Source organism: Dreissena polymorpha, chromosome 8 (assembly GCF_020536995.1).
Source record: "Dreissena polymorpha isolate Duluth1 chromosome 8, UMN_Dpol_1.0, whole genome shotgun sequence".
In the NCBI taxonomy this organism is placed as follows: Eukaryota; Metazoa; Mollusca; class Bivalvia; order Myida; family Dreissenidae; genus Dreissena; species Dreissena polymorpha.
In genome coordinates this window covers 21293049-21312472 of record NC_068362.1, presented here as the reverse complement: position 1 = coordinate 21312472, position 19424 = coordinate 21293049, and the positions used below count along the sequence as shown (strand labels likewise).

Here is a 19424-nt window from a genome sequence, read left to right as displayed (position 1 = left end):
TTATACTGCAAGTAATAATAAAACACGTGTTATGTTCTGTTATTCAAGTACGCACTACCGCAACAAACAACGTTTACTGTTTATTTTGTGAATAGTCGTGTGCAATTAAAATGAAACAACAACAAAATCGAGCATACCTTCAATTGCTTCTACGTCACGTGTACCGGTAATAATCGATCATTATAGACCATTATTAGGGGATACACACCAAAATTGACCCCTATAAACGACCCATAAAGCGTGCTCACGTCTTATCAAATCTATTATTATGAACATTAAACTTATAAGGATTGGTCGATGCCAGAATGCAGACAGCATTCGGATCAGAGCTTGCAATGGCTTGTAAACTTTCAAGCATTGCGACGTCATTATCTGAAAATCAAGCGCCGCGGCGCAATAGATTTTTAAGTCCAGGCACCGCGGGCCCGCTGTGCTTAAACCGTCTGGGGAAATGCAGCTAAATTTTAATATATAAGCATCTCGTACCTGTATCACATGTCCGAATTGTTGCCATCTGTCACATAAATCACACGTGATGGCATATTGGCGAGGTGTGACTATCTGATCACACGAAATACATTGTTTATAAAAACAATATAACGCCTTTATAATATCTTCTATTAATGTTTCTGTGCTAATCATCTGATCACACGTCTTCCCATCTTCCTATCTAAGATTGTTTGATAATTGTAATTGGTCCCGAAATTATGTTGATTGGCAAATAAACGTATGATACCTCTGCCTAACTAATTAATCGTGACACTTTATTAGTTTGTAACATAACGTATCATAATGTTTCCGTTAAATAACGGATAACTGCGCAATAATCAAATTTGAAATAATCAAATAATCATTTACGTTTAAAAAGTACTATTCAGATCGAAACAAACATTAACAAAACCATAATATATTATTAGAATTATTAGAATTAAATAAGGGCGAAACAACCCACTTGTATGGGCGAAACGACCATGGGCGAAACGACTCAAGGTGAACTAGGGCGAACAGGTTTGAGGGCGAAACGACCTGAGACCAAAATGAAAACAGAAGAGAAACCCGAATTTCCACACATTTTAAAGACCTAGTTGTGCGAATGTTCTTATATGGATGCGCTAAGGCGAGGCCTCGCTGTAAGTCTTTGTCAATTCATGAAGCTCGAGTTCACTTGAGTACCAGTTGACAACAAAGGCGAATTGACGTCGGTACGAATAGACTGGATATCAGGTCGACAGCGTCTAATAATTTCGAGAAATCATAACAGAAGGAAAACAACAGCAACAAAACCGAATTTCCAAACATTTTGTGATTTTTTTTTATTTGAGAGTATTTATTTTTTTACAAGGTTAGTTAGATCAAAAAATTTAGAAGGACATTTCAATTTATTGATTGTTGCAGCGTGTCTTTAAATATTTTTAAAATGGAATAGTAATTCGGATGCGTAGAGGCTTTGTTAAACAATACATACATATATACACATCCGGTTAGGGCTGCAAGCTGGATCAGCTTCTAATAGCCCCCTCATGTTCGTTAATCCAGGTAGTCTCCGGTATAACTGAGTACATTTTGTCACCAATTTATTTGTCCAATCTGTTCTTAAAAGTCTTCAGGGATTGCGCAGTAACAACGAATTCCGGTAGATTATTCCACGGATCTATCACTCTCTGAGAAAAGAAGTATTTTCTTTCTACAAGATTTCTTCTTGAGTTTGAAACAGTGACCCCTTGTTATAGTATTGTTCATTAAAAAAATCTGTCAAATTCAATGTCTTCTTTTTTATTCAAGATTTTAAAAACTTCAATCATGTCTCCACGGAAAGGACGATATGACAAGGATGGTATTTTCAAAATTTTAAGTCTTTCAATGTATGGCAAGTGTCTAATATAGTATACTTATTTAGTCGCACGTTTTTGTGCTCGTTCCACAACTTCTATATCTTTTTTGAATCGTTGGTACCAAATTATATTACCATATTCCAAGTGATGTCTGATAAACAACTTGTGTAATTTCCTTAGTTGTTTTGTATTAATGTGAAGATTAGTCCTATTTGGCTGTTGGCTTTATTTATACACTGGTTCAAATGTTCTATAAATTTCAAATCAGGACTAAATATAATCCCTAAATCCCTTTTGTGTTTTACTTGAAATTTTATTTCTTCGGATCCTGTTCCAAGCAAATAAGTCTTCTTAGGGTTATTTTTTCCATAAGGCCACGACTTTTTTTTTATCGGTTTACAAAAATTATTTTAAAAATGGTCCATCGGGTGGTCGAAAAAAAAAAAAAAAACATTGGAAAAATAAGTTAATACTAATAACATTATAACAAAGACATCATATCTTTTACAACCTTAACACAGAGACGAAAAATCAAATTATGCAATGAAACACATCTATATCTTCAAATGAAATGAGTCACCTAAAAGCACCTTTTGTAACATCAGGCAATTTTAAACACTCCATTAAATGACATGCGTTCTTCTCCCATTAAAACGAAAAACTGCGCTTCATTTCCGTAATTCGATGCGCACCATTACGCAATGCGATGCCCGTTGCATAAATCTTATATAAGATAAACTACTCATACACAAAGTATGTGTTTGCTCTTATTGGACTTATGACATCGTCCATGAAATAAAATCGAGGTAGATCGATCCCCGCGTCGTCGCGGTAATGTTTGTTAAAGTTGTTGTTGTCATGAAAACTCGTTGATTTACAACGCAAAACGTCTTATTTGAACTGACGCGAATTAATACAATCATATTTGTCAACTTGGCTTTTGCTTTATTTTGATAATTTAATCCAAAGTTTAATGTTAGCAAGTGTTTTTATTGGAATTGTAAACAAGGAGCCAGTTAAAGTCTTCCGAAAATGTGCAGTCTGTGTGAATTGACAGTTTGACGTCATCGAAGGAAAGCCGCTTGCTGTCTGAAGCAATAAAGCGACAAATTTCGCTACGACAAAATTAGCTTCCTTTGTCTAGCAATCAACATGCCGAACCAATTGTGTGGTTGTTTCTCAATTGCAATCCTCCAATTTGATAATAGCACGTGCATAGCTCCGCCTTCGTATCTTTTGCAGAGAACGGAGGCGGAGTTTAACGGTTAATTGAGCTAGTATTTTACGCAAGTTGAGTTCCCATTTGCAGAAATTACTCGGCCCTAAGCATTAAAACGACAAATACATTTATCAATGATTTTCCGAGATATACCGATTTGTTCCGATTTCCAAACTTTCTGTACAGTTCCTATAAACTATGGCGGACGTGTTTACAAAATTCCAAAACATATATATCGTAAATAATGGCAGTGTTTTATTGGATTATTTATACTAATTATCAAATTGCAAGGTAATACTTTTTTATCTACTATAATATTGGGTTTGTTTAATATAATAAACATGTTAAACAATATAGTTGCGTCACAGACTCGGAAATAAATTTTGATGCGTTCGACATTTTACTGACGCTAATTTTCCTATTGTCTGTAATTAAATAAATTTTGAGAGTGCCCATAAAAGGACTGGTACATACTGTGTCACATTGAAAAATATCCCGATCTCTGTAATATATGTGAACCAATCGTTGATTGTACTTACTTGATTTTATTTGCAAACGTACTCAAACCGGATCGTTTTTTTTTCTCGCTTCGCTCGTTTTTCAGTGCGGTCGGGAATAAAAAGTTTCGCTCGTTTTTCAGTGCGGTCGGGAATAAAATATATAAAAAAAGACGACTTTCCGATTTTATTTTTTTTCCCATTTTCCAAAAATTAGGGTCGGAGGTTTTGTAAACCAAGAAATATAAAAGTCGTGGCCTAATGTATTACTCCACATTTTTCAGTGTTAAATTTTAGAAGCCAAGTATCACTCCAATTACATAATTTGTCATTGTCTCTTTGAATTTGGTCCGTATCTTGTTGTGATTGTGTAATATTGAATAGTTTTGTATCGTCTGAAAAAAGTCTAATGGTACTTTCAATTAAGTCCTCAATGTCATTTATGTAAACTAAGAAAAGCGTGGGCTCTAAAACACTTCCTTGTGGTATGCCGCTTGTAACATTGCACCATTCAGATTTACTTTTATTTACAATAACTTGTTGTTTCCTGTTAGTAAGAAAAGCTTTTACCCAGTTCAAAATTTTGCCATTTATACCATAAGACTCTCATTTCTTCATCAATAGGGTGTGTGGTACGGTATCAAATGCCTTGCTAAAATCATAATAAATACAGTCAAAGCTGTAACCCTCGTCTATCCATTCAGTCCATTTTTCTTTCACGTCTAAAAGTTGTAGAGCACACGAACGTAAAGAACAGAAACCAAATTGAGAATTTGAAAACATGTTATTTGAGTTCATGTATGAAACTTTACAGTCTCTAACAAGTTTTTCCATCATTTTGCAAGGTATACAAGTAAAATTATGGGTCTGTGGTTACCAGCTTCATCTCTGACACCTTTCTTAAACAATGCTTTCACAAATGCAGTTTTCCAATCTTCAACAACAGTTTCAATTTCATAAGATAGTTTGAAAATCATTGTAAGTGGGACGACTAAATTGCTTCTACATTCTTTCAAAATTCTAGGATTAATAAGGTCAGGTCCATAGGATTTCAAGGTATTTAAATTTTCTAGTAATTTCATAACTTTATTTTCATCAATCATCAGTTCACCAATGTTTAAACCATTACTCCTGTCATTTGCATCTGGAATATTATTCAAATCTTCAACTACAAATACACTTTTGAAGAATGAGTTCAGTTCTTCTGCCTTCTCTTTATCATTTTCAGTAAATCCTCCATTAGTCCTTTTCAAGTTTGAAATTCCTACTTGCACTTTATGCTTTGAGTTTGCATACTTATAAAAAGCTTTTGGATTGTTTTCCTCCGATATATTATTTTCAAAGTCATTTCTTGCTTGCCTACATGCACGTGTAGCTGTGTTACGGTCCCTACAATAATATTTAAAATGAATGTGTTCTCTAGTATTTATATACTTTTGCCATGACCTATGTTTTTTTCTTATGGCTTTAAGAGCCAATTTAGTCATCCATAGTGGTCTGTTCTTTTTCGATGTAACTTGAGGTTTATGTCTCTTTTTAGGAACATGCCTTTTCTACACATTTCGCTAGTATCTCTTTTATTGATGACCAATTTTCATGTATAGTTTTGTCTATGAACTCTTCTTTCCAATTTACACTTGACAATTCTTCATTTAATGCATCATAATTCCCTTTATCGTACAAAAATGTCTCTTTTTCAACATTATTTACCTGATTACAACAGTCTATAATGAATGAAATAACAATGTGGTCACTTTTACCAATAGGGGAATAGCGTCTCAATTCATTTATAAAAAGTTCATCACTTGAAATTACAAGGTCCAAAATACTGGGCTGTTATGAATTCCTAAATCGTGTGTGAAAGTTAATATGTTGGTGTAAGAAGCTATCTCTCACTGATTCAATAAATTCATGGCTTATATGAGTTTCAGGTGCAGACGATACCCAATGATTCCAGTCTATGTCTTTATAATTAAAGTCACCCATTACCACTTTTTTCACATGATTTTCATTTTCCAATGGCTGCCATTAGCACGTTCAACTTATTATTGTTTTCATTTCCTGAGTTTGGCGAACGATAAACTAAACCAACAAGAAAAGTTTCATTTTTGCTTATCTTTACTTGACACCAACATGACTCTTTACTAGAAATTAAGTTCAGTTTCTCATAGCTTTCAGCTTCAATACCATTTCTTATAAATAAAAGTGTTCCCTTGAAATTTTTACCAATAAATCTTGGATAAACAAATTGCTGATAACCCTGTAGTTCAAAATGTTCAATATTCAAAGAGTCACAAGTTTAAGGAAACGCTTCTGTGAGTCCAATGATTTCAGGCTGGTGAATAAAAACAAGGGTTTTCAATTCAGACCATTTATTTCTTATACTATCCGCATTTGTGTCAATGCACTTTAAACATTCATGTTTTTCAAAACTAAAGTTTGTACTGGAGTTTGACGCATTTTAAGAGGAAGAATTCATATATATTTCCGTAGAGTTTGAGTCATTATGTGAAGAATCCATGTACAATTCAGTATCACTTGACACAGAGTTTATACTTGAACCGCTATGATCATTTGAACTTACAGTACTTTCGTTGCTGCAAATGCTGCTTTCATCATCATTCAAAACCAAATGAAGATATTCATTTTCAACATGTTTTTGGATTTCAAACAAATTAACATCAGATAAACTATCCGAACTTTCACCTAACGTATTTACATTTTCAAAACTGGAACAATTAACTTTTTTAACTGCAAAACAAGAACTTAAAACTATTTTAGAGTCATGTTTTAACGATGGTCCGTCATTGGACATCTTTATAGCAATTGAATAAAGACATCATTGCTCATTCATCGTTTTGCACTGTAAACTTCAATGGAAATTTGAAACAGAGCTTGCTGGCTGTAGGGGTTGTTTACATTTCAAACAAGAGGTAGTTGCAATTATCCAACTCCCAGCCACAGGTATAGACCAGTTCACGCATGACGTCACGCACACCTGTGAGTTTACACTGGACTGCATTGGTAGGCAAAACAAAGACACAATCGATGGGGAGAAATATAGCGTGATCATTTATATTTAAAAGATTACATTTAGATTTTATTTTTCAACATGCCAACAAACCACATATAAAAATTAACCCTAATGGTTTTTTTTTGGAAAACTAACCCGTTGACACATTAAACAAGAGACTGCCACACAATATGGCCCCCTACTGGTGAAACTCCACTGTTGTCATTAAAAAAATAAAATATTTTACATTTGTTGCCATAGCAACAACATTTTTAGCTCACCTGAGCACAACGTGCTCATGGTGAGCTTTTGTGATCGCTTTTTGTTCGTTGTCCGTCGTGGGACGTCTGTCGTCAACATTTTGCCTTGTGAACACTCTAGAGGCCACATTTATTGTCTGATCTTCATGAAATTTGGTCAGAACATTTGTCCCATTGATACCTCGACTGAGTTCGAAACTGAGTCATGCTGGGTCAAAAACTAGGTCACTAGGTCAAAAAAAAGAAAAACCTTGTGAACACTGTAGAAGTCACATTTAATGGCCAATCTTTATGTAACTTTGTCAAAAAATTTGTCTAAATGATAAGTTGGTTGAGTTCAAAAATGATTCCGGTCCGTTGAAAAACATGGCCGCCAGGGGGCGGGGCAGTATTCCTAATATGGCTATAGAGAAACCTTGTGAACACTATAAGTCACAATTTTTGCCCAATCATCATGAAACTTGGTTAAAACATTGGTTTCATTGATATCTCGGACGAGTTCGAAAATGGTCCAGATCAGTGAAAAAACATGGCGGCCAGGGGGCGGGGCAGTTTTCCTTATATTGCTATAGTAAAACCTTGTTAACACTGTAGAGGCCACATTTATTGTCCAATCTTCATGAAATTTGGTTGGAAGATTGGCCTCAATTACATCTTGGATGAGTTCGAAAAATGGTTACGTTTGCTTGAAAAACATGGCTGCCAAGGGGCGGGGCATTTTTCCTTATATGGCTATGGCTATAGTTAAACCTTGTGAACACTCTGGAGGCCACATTTATTGTCCAATCTTCATGAAATTTGGTCAGAAGATTTGTCCAAATGATATCTTGGATGGGTTCGAAAATGGTTCCGGTTGGTGGAAAAACATGGCTGCCAAGGGGGCGTGGCATTTTTCCTTATATGGCTATAGTTAAACCTTGTTAACACTCTAGAGGCCACATTTATTGTACGATCATCATGAAACTTTGTCAAAAGATTTGTCCCAATGATATTTGGACAAGTTCAAAAGTGGTTCCAGTTGCATGAAAAACATGGCCACCAGTGGGCGGGGCATTTTTCCTTATATGAATCTTCATGAAACTTTGTCAGTATATTTGTTTAAATGATATCTTGAATGTGTATGAAAATGGTTCGGGTCTGTTGAAAAACGTGGCTGCCAGGGTGTTCACTATAGTCATGATAGTTGGTAAGAACATATTGTTCTAATGACATCTTGGGCTGTACAGAACAGGTCAGTTCCTTTGAATCTCAGGTGAGCGACTTTGGGCCTCTTGTTTGATGTAGGAACAAAATGAATTGACGTGCACAATCTCCATATTGCCATCTGTTCATGTTTCAAGTTTCATGAAAAAATATGAAGAACTTTTTAAGTTATCACAGGATCCAGAAAAGTGTGACGGACTGACTGACTGACTGACTGACAGACTGACACACAGAGCGCAAACCATAAGTCGCCTTTAGCGTACTCATGCTATTGATAATTATAATTTTATAATCAGATGTATCAATATTGTAATTTATTGAAGCTTTTCTGCAAATGATAATACGGCTTATGCATAAAGCTCTTTGTTGTGTCAAATTGTCGGTCTTTCAGTCTTTAGACAATCTTTACTTTGATGTTAATGACGCCTTCTTTTAAGATGCAAATATAAATGTATTAATAAATTCTTTTGGCACTAAATATCATATTTTTGAAATATTATTTAGTTGTTGTTTTTTCGGAGTTTCTTTTCTGATTTATTGACTAAACAAGTGTCGTCATCCATATGTTTTTTGTTACTGTAACCCATGGTTTTGCCTACCAGTGCATCCTGCATGCGCGAAAATCTGGAATCAAAACAATTACAATGAATCTATTGGGCGCATGTCCAAGTCACTTTAACACTATCAATGTGTCATAAAACAACTTTTTTTATCCAAAAAAAAATCTGATATAATATATATAAACAAGGTAGGTATCTCTTGACACAGGAAAATCACCTACATCAACATTTTTAAGCCATTAAGTGCCTCAATGGCGGTAAATTTTCGTTAACTATGTACAATTTTGTTGAGAAAGGATGCCTAGTGACGAAAAATGACCACAAACGGCTACTTGCCAACATAAACTACAAGAAAAACGTCTCGAACTTGTATCAATGCTAGGTCGGCTCCGATCTGACTGCACGTTCAGATAAACTTTAAACATAGGTATCCTGAAAACAACACAGTGACAATAACAATAGTGTTTATACGTCGTTACTTTGACAAAATGCATATATTACTTACAGAGTATGAGCTACTCTAGACCTCTCTCAGCCTTGGGGAGGTTGGCGCTGTGACTTCTGTAATATTAATTTTATATTTCAAGGTGAAAGTGATGCGCAACAACCAATGCAAAAGTTATTGACAGTTCAAAAAATTTATCAAAAAGGAAAGAAGAAAATAGGAGCAAGTTGGGCCATAAATGCAGGAAATACACAGGGACTGATACCTTTAAACAAAGATGACCATACCTGTCACTAAGATGTTAGAATATATACAAGATTCCCATCGATATTCGAGCCTTCAATCTGAAAACGTAAAACCCAGCATAATAAACAGTGTAGAACTAGTCACAACCGATACACCACCCTACATACAAGAAATCGGTTACAAAACACAAATTGTATAGACCTGTTACACTTTTAAGCTCACCTGAGCACAACGTGCTCATGGTGAGCTATTGTGATCGCCTTTTGTCCGTCGTGCATTGTGCGTCGTGCGTCGTCAACATTTACCTTGTTAACACTCTAGAGGCCACATTTATTGTCTAATCTTCATAAAACTTACTCAGAACATGTGTCCCAATAATATCTTGGCCGAGTTCGAAAATGGTTCTGGTTGATTGAAAAACATGGCCGCCAGGGGGCGTGGCAGTTTGCTATAGTAAAACCTTGTTAACACTCTAGAAGTCATATTTATTGTCCGATCTTCATGAAACTTTGTCAGAACATGTGTCCCAATAATATCTTGGACGAGTTCGAAAATGGTTCCGGTTGGTTGAAAAACATGGCCGCCAGGGGGCGTGGCAGTTTTCCTTATATGGCTATAGTAAAACCTTGTTAACACTCTAAGAGTCACATTTTTAGTCCAATCTTCATGAAACTTTGTCAGAACATGTGTGCCAATAATATCTTGGACGAGTTCGAAAATGGTTCTGGTTGGTTGAAAAACATGGCCGCCAGGGGGCGTGGCAGTTTTCCTTATATGGCTATAGTAAAACCTTGTATACACTCTAGAAGTCACATTTTTAGTCCAATCTTCATGAAACTTGGTCAAAACATGTGTCCCAATAATATCTTGGACGAGTTCGAAAATGGTTCCAGTTGAATGAAAAACATGGCCGCCATGGGGTGGGGCAGTTTTCCTTATATGGCTTTACTGTATGGTAAAACCTTTTTAACACTCTATAAGTCACATTTGTTGTCCAATGCTCATGAAACTTGGTCAGAATATTTGAACTAATAATATCTGGGCTAAGTTCAAAAATGGTTGAGATCAGTTAAAAAACATGGCCGCAAGGGGGAATGGCATTTTTCCTTAAATGGCTATTTACTACAAAACCTTGTTAACACTCTAGAAGTCACATTTAATATCCAATCTTTATGAAAAAAAGATCTGAACATTTGTTCTAACAATAGCTTGAGTGAGTTTGAAAATGGTTATGGTTTGTTGAAAAACATGGCCGCCATGGGGGGGGGGGCAGTTGTCCTTATATGGCTTTAGTGAAAACTTGTTGACACTAAATAAGCCACATTTATTGGCCAATCTTCATGAAACTTGGTCAGAACATTTGTCCCAATAAAATTTTGCCAGGTCACAAGGTCAAATATAAAAAAAAACATGTTAAAAGTCACTTTTTTGGTCCAAAATAATCTTCATGAATCAGCTTGCATTTTTTCAGAATAGTCTAGTTCCTTTGGCTTTCAGGTGAGCGCCTTAGGCCCTGATGGCCTTCTTGTTTACTTATAATGTTCCATTTTTACTTAAATAAAATTTTAAAAGGGTGTAAAACGTGAGAAATAGCTATTAATTTGAAATAATAGTATTTGTTCAACTATTTCCAGGTAAATCTAACAGTCATGACGATAGCAGCATATCCCACGCAAGCAGAAGCTTTTGCTGCTCTTAAAAAGCATGAAATTGATACTACAACCAGATTTGTGACCGGCCAGGCAACTAAAAATTTTGGAAAGCTAGGTATAACTTTAGTGTCTATACTTTTTTAACTGTCTAGTTAATAAATTTTTGTCCGGAGCATAACTCTAAATCTACTGAAGGGATTTACTTAGAACTTAAAATATAAACAGAGGGCAAGAAGGTGAAGTGCAGTGACTAAGAACCATAACTCTATCTACCTTAGTTTTTTAATTATCTCCCGTTATTTAATTTCAAAGTAAATTTTTGTCCGGAGCCTAACTCTCAATCTACTGAAGGGATTTACTTGAAACTAGAAATATAAACAGATGGCAACTAGAAGAAGTGCAGTGAACATGAACCATTACTCTTTCAGCCGTAGTTTTTGAATTATCTCCCTTTTTTTAGCTCACCTTAGCACAACATGCTCATGGTGAGCTTTTGTGATCGCCTTTTGTCCGTCATCCGTTGTCAACATTTTGCCTTGTGAACACTCTAGAGGCACATTTATTGTTTGATCTTCATGAAATTTGGTCAGAAGATTTGTCTCAATGATACCTCAACTGAGTTCGAAACTTGGTCATGCTGGGTCAAAAACTAGGTCACTAGGTCAAAAAAAAGAAAAACCTTGTGAACATTGTAGAAGTCACATTTGATGCCAAATCTTCATGTAACTTTGTCAAAATGTTTGTCTAAATGCTATATTGGTTGAGTTCAAAAATGGTTCCGGTCCGTTGAAAAACATGGCCGCCAGGGGGCGGGGCAGTATTACTTATATGGCTATAGAGAAATCTTGTGAACACTCTAGAAGTCACAATTTTTGCCCAATCATCATGAAACTTGGTGGAAACATTGGTTTCATTGATATCTAAGACGAGTTCGAAAATGGTCCAGATCGGTTAAAAAAATGGCCGCCAGGGGGCGGGGCAGTTTTCTCTATATGTATTTAGTGAAAACATGTGAACACTCTAGAAGTCACATTTTTGGTCCAATCTTCATGAAATTTGGTCAGATAATGTGTTTTCAGGATATGACAGTTGAGTTCGAAAATGGTTACGTTTGCTTGAAAAACATGGCTGCCAAGGGGCGGGCATTTTTCTGTATATGGCTATAGTAAAATCTTGTTAACACTATAGAGGCCACAATTATTGTCTGATCTTCATGAAACTTGGTTAGAAGATTCATCTCAATAATATCTTGGACGAGTTCGAAAATGATGCCGGTTGGTTGGAAAACATGGCTGCCAGGGGCGGGGCATTTTTCCTTATATGGCTATATATGGCTATAGTAAAATCTTGTCAACACTCTAGAGGCCACATTTATTGTCCAATCTTAATAAAACTTGGCCAGAAAATTTATCTCAATAATATCTTGGAAGAGTTAAAAAATGATGCCCTTTGGTTGAAAAACATGGCCACCACGGGGGCGGGACATTTTTCCTTATATTGCTATAGTAAAACCTTGTTAACACTCTAAAGGTCACATTTATTTTCCAATCATCATGAAATTTAGTCAGAAGATTTGTCCAAATGATATCTTGAATGGGTTTGAAAATGGTTGTGGTTGCTTTAAAAACATGGCCACCAGGGGCGGGGCATTTTTCCTTAAATCCCTATATATGGCTTTAGTAAAACCTTGATAACACTCTAGAGGCCATATTTATTGTCCAATCTTCATGAAATTTGGTAAGAAGATTGGTCTAAATGATATCTTGGATGAGCTTGAAAATAATTAAATTTGCTTGAAAAACATGGCTTCCAAGGGGCGGGGCATTTTTCCTTATATGGCTATAGTAAAATCTTGTTAGCACTCTAGAGGCCACATTTACTGTCCGATCTTCATAAAACTTTGTCAGAAGAATTGTCCCAATAATATCTTGTTATCTCAGGTGAGCGACTTTGGGCCTTTCAGGCCCTCTTGTTTCTTTTATTAGCTCACCTGAGCACAACATGCTCATGGTGAGCTTTTGTGATCGCCTTTTGTCCGTCGTGCGTTGTGCATCGTGCGGCGTCAACATTTGACTTGTTAACTCTCTAGAGACCACATTTATTGTCCAATGTTAATGAAATTATGTCAGAAGATTGGTCTCAATGATATCTTGGATGAGTTCGAAAATGGTAACGTTTGCTTGAAAAACATGGCTGCCAACAGGCGGGGCCTTTTCCTTAAATGGTTATAAATGGCTATAGTAAAATCTTGTTAACACTCTAGAGGGCACATTTATTGTCTGATCTTCATAAAACTTGGTCAAAAGATTTATCCCAATAATATCTTGGACGAGTTCGAAAATGATGCCGGTTGGTTGAACAACATGGCCGCCAGGGGGCGGGGCATTTTTCCTTATATGGCTATAGTAAATCCTTGTTAACACTGTAGAGGTCACATTTATTTTCCGATCTTCATGCAACTTGCTCAAAAGATTTGTCCCAATTATATCTTGGATGAGTTCAAAAATGGTAACCTTTGCTTGAAAAACATGGCTGCCAAGGGGCGGGCATTTTTCCTTATATGGCTATATATGGCTATATTAAAATCTTGTTAACACTCTAGAGGTCACATTTATTGTCGGATCATCATCAAACTTGGTCAGAAGATTTGTCCCAATGATATCTTGGATGAGTTCGAAAATGGTTTTGGTTGCTTTAAAAACATGGCCACCAGGGGTCGGGGCATTTTTCTTATATGGCTATATATGTGGCTATAGTAAAACCTTGTTAATACTCTAGAAGCCACATTTATTGTCCAGTCTTCATGAAATTTGGTCAGAAGATTGGTCTCAATGATATCTTGGATTAGTGTGAAAATAATTATGTTTGCTTGAAAAACCTGGCTTCCAAGGGGCGGGGCAATTTTCCTTATATGGCTATAGTAAAATCTTGTTAATACTCTACAGGCCACATTTACTGTCCAATCTTCATGAATCTTTGTCAGAAGATTCATCCTGATAATATAAATGATGCCGGTTGTTTGAAAAACATGGCTGCCATGGGGCGGGGCATTTTTCCTGATATGGCTATAGTAAAACCTTGTTAACCCTCTAGAGGCCACATTTATTTTCCGATCTTCATGAAACTTGGTCAGAAGATTTGTCCCAATAATATCTTGTTATCTCAGGTGAGCGACTTTAGGCCTTTCAGGCCCTCTTGTTTTTTAATAGCTTATTTATTTATAATTCTAAATTATATTTAATTTAATTTCATAGTAAATATTTTAGTTTTTCAATTTTTAAAATCTCCCTTTATGTAATTTTTCAATATAATTATTAATATTTTAATTTGAACACTGAAGTTTTCACTGTAAAATGAAAAGATGAGTTTAAGGAAAAATGCAGTGATCAAGAACAGTAACTGTTTATAGTCTTCTTTTTTAATCACCTCCCTTTCTTTCATTTCCATATATTTTATCCTCTACAGCATAACTCCAACACTATATAACTAATCAATCCTTGAAATATAAATAGATGACACAGGTGCCATGTTTAACAAATATTATTCTACTGTCTATAACAAATGTTGTCATACAAGCAAACACTACTGTGACAAGCTCTTGTTAGTTTTGTCAGTCAATGTCTATCTTTGAGCGCCATGTGTAGTCAATTTGAAGCTGGTTACCTCTCTAAAGGCCACACATTTATGCCTCCAGTTCACTTGTATGTCTGTATGTCCTGAAGTTTGTGTTTTAAATTCTCTTGAACTACTGGATGAATCTGGTTCAATCTTTCACAATTGAATGACATCAGTACCTCAGCAATGCCAATTGTCTGTTGTTTACAGTCTGAAGCTTGTGTTTTTGACTCTTCTTTAACTTTTCTGTGGATCTCCCTCAATATTGCACAGTTTGATAACCTTTCAATTGGATGTCAATTACATAAAGTCTAAACTAGAATAATAAATTCAATGGGGATTTAAATAAATCTTAAACACTTTTAGTTTTCAACATTGAACAGAATTTGACACATGATTATCATGTCAAGGTGACATGTCATGAGCAACAAAAGAGTTTCTGGCTTTAAGGTCAAAGATCCCAATATTCACTTACACTATCATTTCTATGTTCATATTCCTTATATGGCTGTATTCAAAGTACATGTTCATGTCTGGTAACTAATATTATCAAGCATTTTAGGATTTGAAACAAGTTGGAGGTTATAATCCTTATGAAACAATTATGTGGTGCCCTTAAAGTCACAGTGGACACTTAAAGTTTGTTTTAAATCCTTATCAACTTAAGTCCTTTAGATGTTATGTGAATTTCAGTTCTATTTCTGACATTCTGTATATTTACATTTGAAAAATGTAGCAACTGTATTCAAAAGAATTGATAATAATTATATGCTGTATTAACTGTTCACATTATTTGTGTCTTCTTTCTGTGCTCAGTGACATAAAGTGATGGTATGTGTGTCCTTCTGACACATGTCAATGCTTTAACGTTAGCTTTGCACAGATGACTACAGACCTGTGGATCAACCTACATACAAACTTAGGGGTCAATAATAATAATATACTCTTTATTTTGTAGAGCAGCTGGACAAGACTTCAATACATAAGATATTTTGGGATTACGATATTCCATACGTAAGTTGTGGCCGCAAAGTATTATTCTGCCATCATGGAAAGGACTACCATAGAAAAAAAAAAGAAAGAAGAAGGAAGGTACTTCATATTATTCATATCATGTCCAATTTATGTTAAGGATTTTCTGATATGATGGTGAAATTTTATGAACATTTGGCATGGCGGAGAAATAGAATGTTCTCTTATTTTGGGTAAAAGGACTTCTTCACTGTTCCAAGATGCTTACACAGAACAGCGTATAACTTTGTATGTTTTTGATTACCGAAAATTTGTCCATTTGTGTGGCATTACATCATAAATATGTCATTTAATGGCATGTTAATGCATCCCCTCCCTCTAGTAAACAAAGATCATAAACAATATAAAATACCATAGTACATGTAGGTATCGTTGGGTGTCCAGAATTGGATTAAGGAAATCTTGTCATATTTATACATATGACCAGTGAACATTAATCCAATAATTGCTCAACTAAGTTGTCAGTCAAAATGCACATTTGAGCTGTGTTCTGGGCAACATGGCTGAATGCATGTGCGTAAAGTGTCATCCCAGATCAGCCTGTGAAGATTGCACAGATAGTCCCAGATCAGCCTGTGAAGATTGCACAGATAGTCCCAGATCAGCCTGTGAAGATTGCACAGATTAAAGTGTCATCCCAGATCAGCCTGTGAAGATTGCACAGATTGCTAATCAATAACAACACTTTCTACATTGACACAATTTTTGGTTGGGAGAGAAAGACAATTTACACAAAAGCAGAAAGTGTCTTCCCAGATTAGCCTGTGCTGACTGCACAGGCTAATGTTGGATGACACTTTGCAATCATGCATTAAGTCCAGTTTTCCCAAGACAAGGCTCATAGTGTGGTGTGCATTTCAGGGGGATGAAGCAGACCATTCTAGCTATATCAAACCACAGCTCACCCCAGTGACTCCTGTCACTCCACAGAGGGTTGTGCAAAGTAAAAAGCTGGACTGTCCTGCCAAGGTGGAGGTTAAGGAGGTCTTCGTATTCTTTGATTTGAAGGCATGTACTTTTTTTTTTAAATCTAACTGCGTTTGGGAAAAACTTGGCTTAATGCATGTGTGTAAAGGGTCTTCACAGATTAGCATGTGCAGTCTGCACAGGCTTTTCAGGAACAACACTTTCTGCCTAGGCTTGATTTTATTTTAAAGAGACTTCCTTTAATTGAAAAATTCTGTATAAGTGGAAAGTGTCCTTCCTTGATTAGCCTGTGCAAACTGCACAGGCTAATCTGGAACATCACTTAATGAACATGCATAAAGCCCAGTAAAATCAGAGTGAGGCTCAATCAAGTAACTGATTCTCATTGACTGTAACTCATTGTGTGTAACATGGAAATACTTTTGGTTTACAGTATTATAAAGTTAATTGCTATTTAAATACTTTGTATTGTTTATTTTTTAACAAACATATTCCAACTACTGTTATATCCATTCATTTTTGAATTTTTTAAACTGGTACATGTATAGTGGATATTTATGTAAACAAATCTGATCTAATCTAAATTTAGCTGTGTAGGATTCCTTGTCATGATACTTTGAACCCACCAAGCAATTTGACCCCATTTTATTTAACATGGAGGTTTCACAATTGCAAAACAGATAATTTGTGCTGCTTGCTTTATAAATAATATGCAATACTTAAAATATGAATTTGAAAATGGGGCACTTTTTCTTCTCATGAAGAAATGCTATTGGAATGTATTCTTGTAAAAATTATATACATGTATATTCTTGAATTATTGGTCATAAAAGAAATACCAATTATTTGTGTAGACTGATGAAGACCCTAGCAAGCACAAGAAAAATAAGAATTCACTTATTTTGCGAGAGAGAATTGCATCTGGAATCCATGGCGGGACAAAGAGATTTATTCTTACCTTGCCACGGTTGGAAGACCATAAAAACCATCCAATTGGAGAGGTGAGAGCAAGTGTTTTATGTCTCAGGAGGAGGGCTTATAGTTTTCACACCTTCAATGGTATATTGTATTTGAGTGTGTGCTGCGATTTTTCTTGCCTAATTGGGAAAAGTTCCAGTACCATTTCAAAATTAGCATGAAAACCCCCTCAAATTGGAAACATTTGCGTTGTGAAATCTTCAGATAGTGAATTACTTGGTTGTAATTGCATAAACCAATTCGAATATTTATGCGCATTCATTTTGGCTTGAAATGTTCAGTTTCAGTGCTCAATTTATTTGTTTACTTGCAGATAATGCATTTTTGGAGGAAAATTGACATGTTTTTTTCCTTATGGGAATTGTTGAGATCACAATTTGGAATTTTGGAATTTTGTAGCTTTCCCTTGATTTGGAAAGTACATTTTACAGGTACTTTATAAAAAAGGAAAAAAATCTCTGGTGTGTCCATCTGTCTGTATTACTTCCCTTGGAGGGTTTTAATAGATCTTTGGATTTTTTTCTCCGTATGATCATATTATGTGTCTTGAAGAACTTCAACGCTCCTCTGTTTAACTTAAACATGCGATAAAGATTTAAATTATTTCGTCAGATAAGCATCTCCATGACAACACACTGTGTTTTGTGCAACACCCGTGCTCCTTGATTCAAGGTCATGGTAAAAATTTAAGTACATTTCAATTTCAGCTCTGTGTTTTTAGACCATCTGATAACACAAGGTGCTCAAGATTAGCTATTGTGATCACTCTATGTCTGGCGTTGTGTGGTGTCCTGTGTGTCGTCTGCGTTGTCAACTTTTAGCTCGTTACCTCTCTAGAGGCCACAATTTGTCTTTCAATCTTGATGAAGCTTGGTCAGAATGTTTATCTGGACAATATATAGGCGGTTTTTGAATCTTGCTTACATTTTTATAAAACCAAGGTCACCAGGCCAAATCTTAGTAAAACCTTTTTACCATTACATGTAAAGGGGCTACATTAATGATGACACCATTTCAGAATCGGACAATATCTTGACCAATGTGAATCTGTGTCATATGCGTCCAAACAGTAGGTCACCAGGTCAAATTTTACTGAATTCTTGTAACCACTCTTGAAACCACACTTATAAATTAATCTTAATGTATAATCTATACTAATTACTGAAGGTGTAGATAGCATATTGAAACATAAAAGAACTTTAAAATGCTGTTTGGTGTTACAAAATCACCAAAATGATTATCCAACTTTGATGTGACATATTATAACTTTGTGTAGTTAATAACTGCAATAATTCCTGAGAAATTCCATTGAAACATAAAATCACCATGATGTGTAGATTTGCAAGATATCATTTTCACTGGTGTAATCTACTAAAGAAGAGCAAATTTTTTTCTCAATTGGGAATAATGGGTCTTTTTAATTTCTTGTTACTTAATTGCACAAATCCATCTGAATATTCTTTTACTTGCATTTGGTTGAAATGTTCAGTTTCAGTGGTATTTGATTTGTTGACTGGTAGATAATTTTGCGTTTGGAACTAAATTTACACACATTTCTCTACTTATGGGCATTTTTCTTACCGTTGCTCGGAATTTTGTAACTTTTCACGATTGGGATCGTCCCTTTTACAGGTACTTTATAAAGAAGGAAACAATCACTGATGTGCCCTTGATATTAGCGATGGGTATGGTTGTTTTTCCTGTTGTAAAGCATTGTATGGTGGGGTGTGCATGGTGGGATAGTGAGCCCTGTAGACACTGGGCACTTAATGCATGTGCTAAATGTTGTCCCTGATTAACCTGTGCAGTTTGCACATGCTTATCTTGGACAACACTTTCTGCTTATATGGAAGTTTTTGTTAAAATGAAGTCTCTTCTATACAAAAATCCTCTTTATGAGGAAATGGTCGTCCCTGATTAGCCTGTGTGGATTGCACTTGCTATT

The 19424-nt window shown here is 35.5% G+C and overlaps 1 protein-coding gene across 6 annotated transcripts in view; it reads left to right on the top strand.

Moving 5' to 3' along the window:
- The first annotated feature begins 1088 nt into the window (after positions 1-1088).
- The window catches only part of LOC127842016 (uncharacterized), a 32277-nt gene continuing 13941 nt past the window's right edge, over positions 1089-19424 (top strand). For 2 of the 6 annotated variants that reach the window (XM_052371316.1, XM_052371315.1), the window contains exons 1-5: positions 1089-1130; positions 10910-11042; positions 15501-15634; positions 16436-16582; positions 17356-17502. In XM_052371316.1, the coding sequence (XP_052227276.1) occupies positions 1104-1130; positions 10910-11042; positions 15501-15634; positions 16436-16582; positions 17356-17502 (588 nt within the window). In that variant the 5' untranslated portion in view covers positions 1089-1103. Of the gene's footprint in view, positions 1131-1212; positions 1343-1438; positions 1537-10909; positions 11043-15500; positions 15635-16435; positions 16583-17355; positions 17503-19424 lie in introns of those variants that run through there. The other 4 variants (XM_052371317.1, XM_052371318.1, XM_052371320.1 and 1 more) reach the window with 4 other exon arrangements.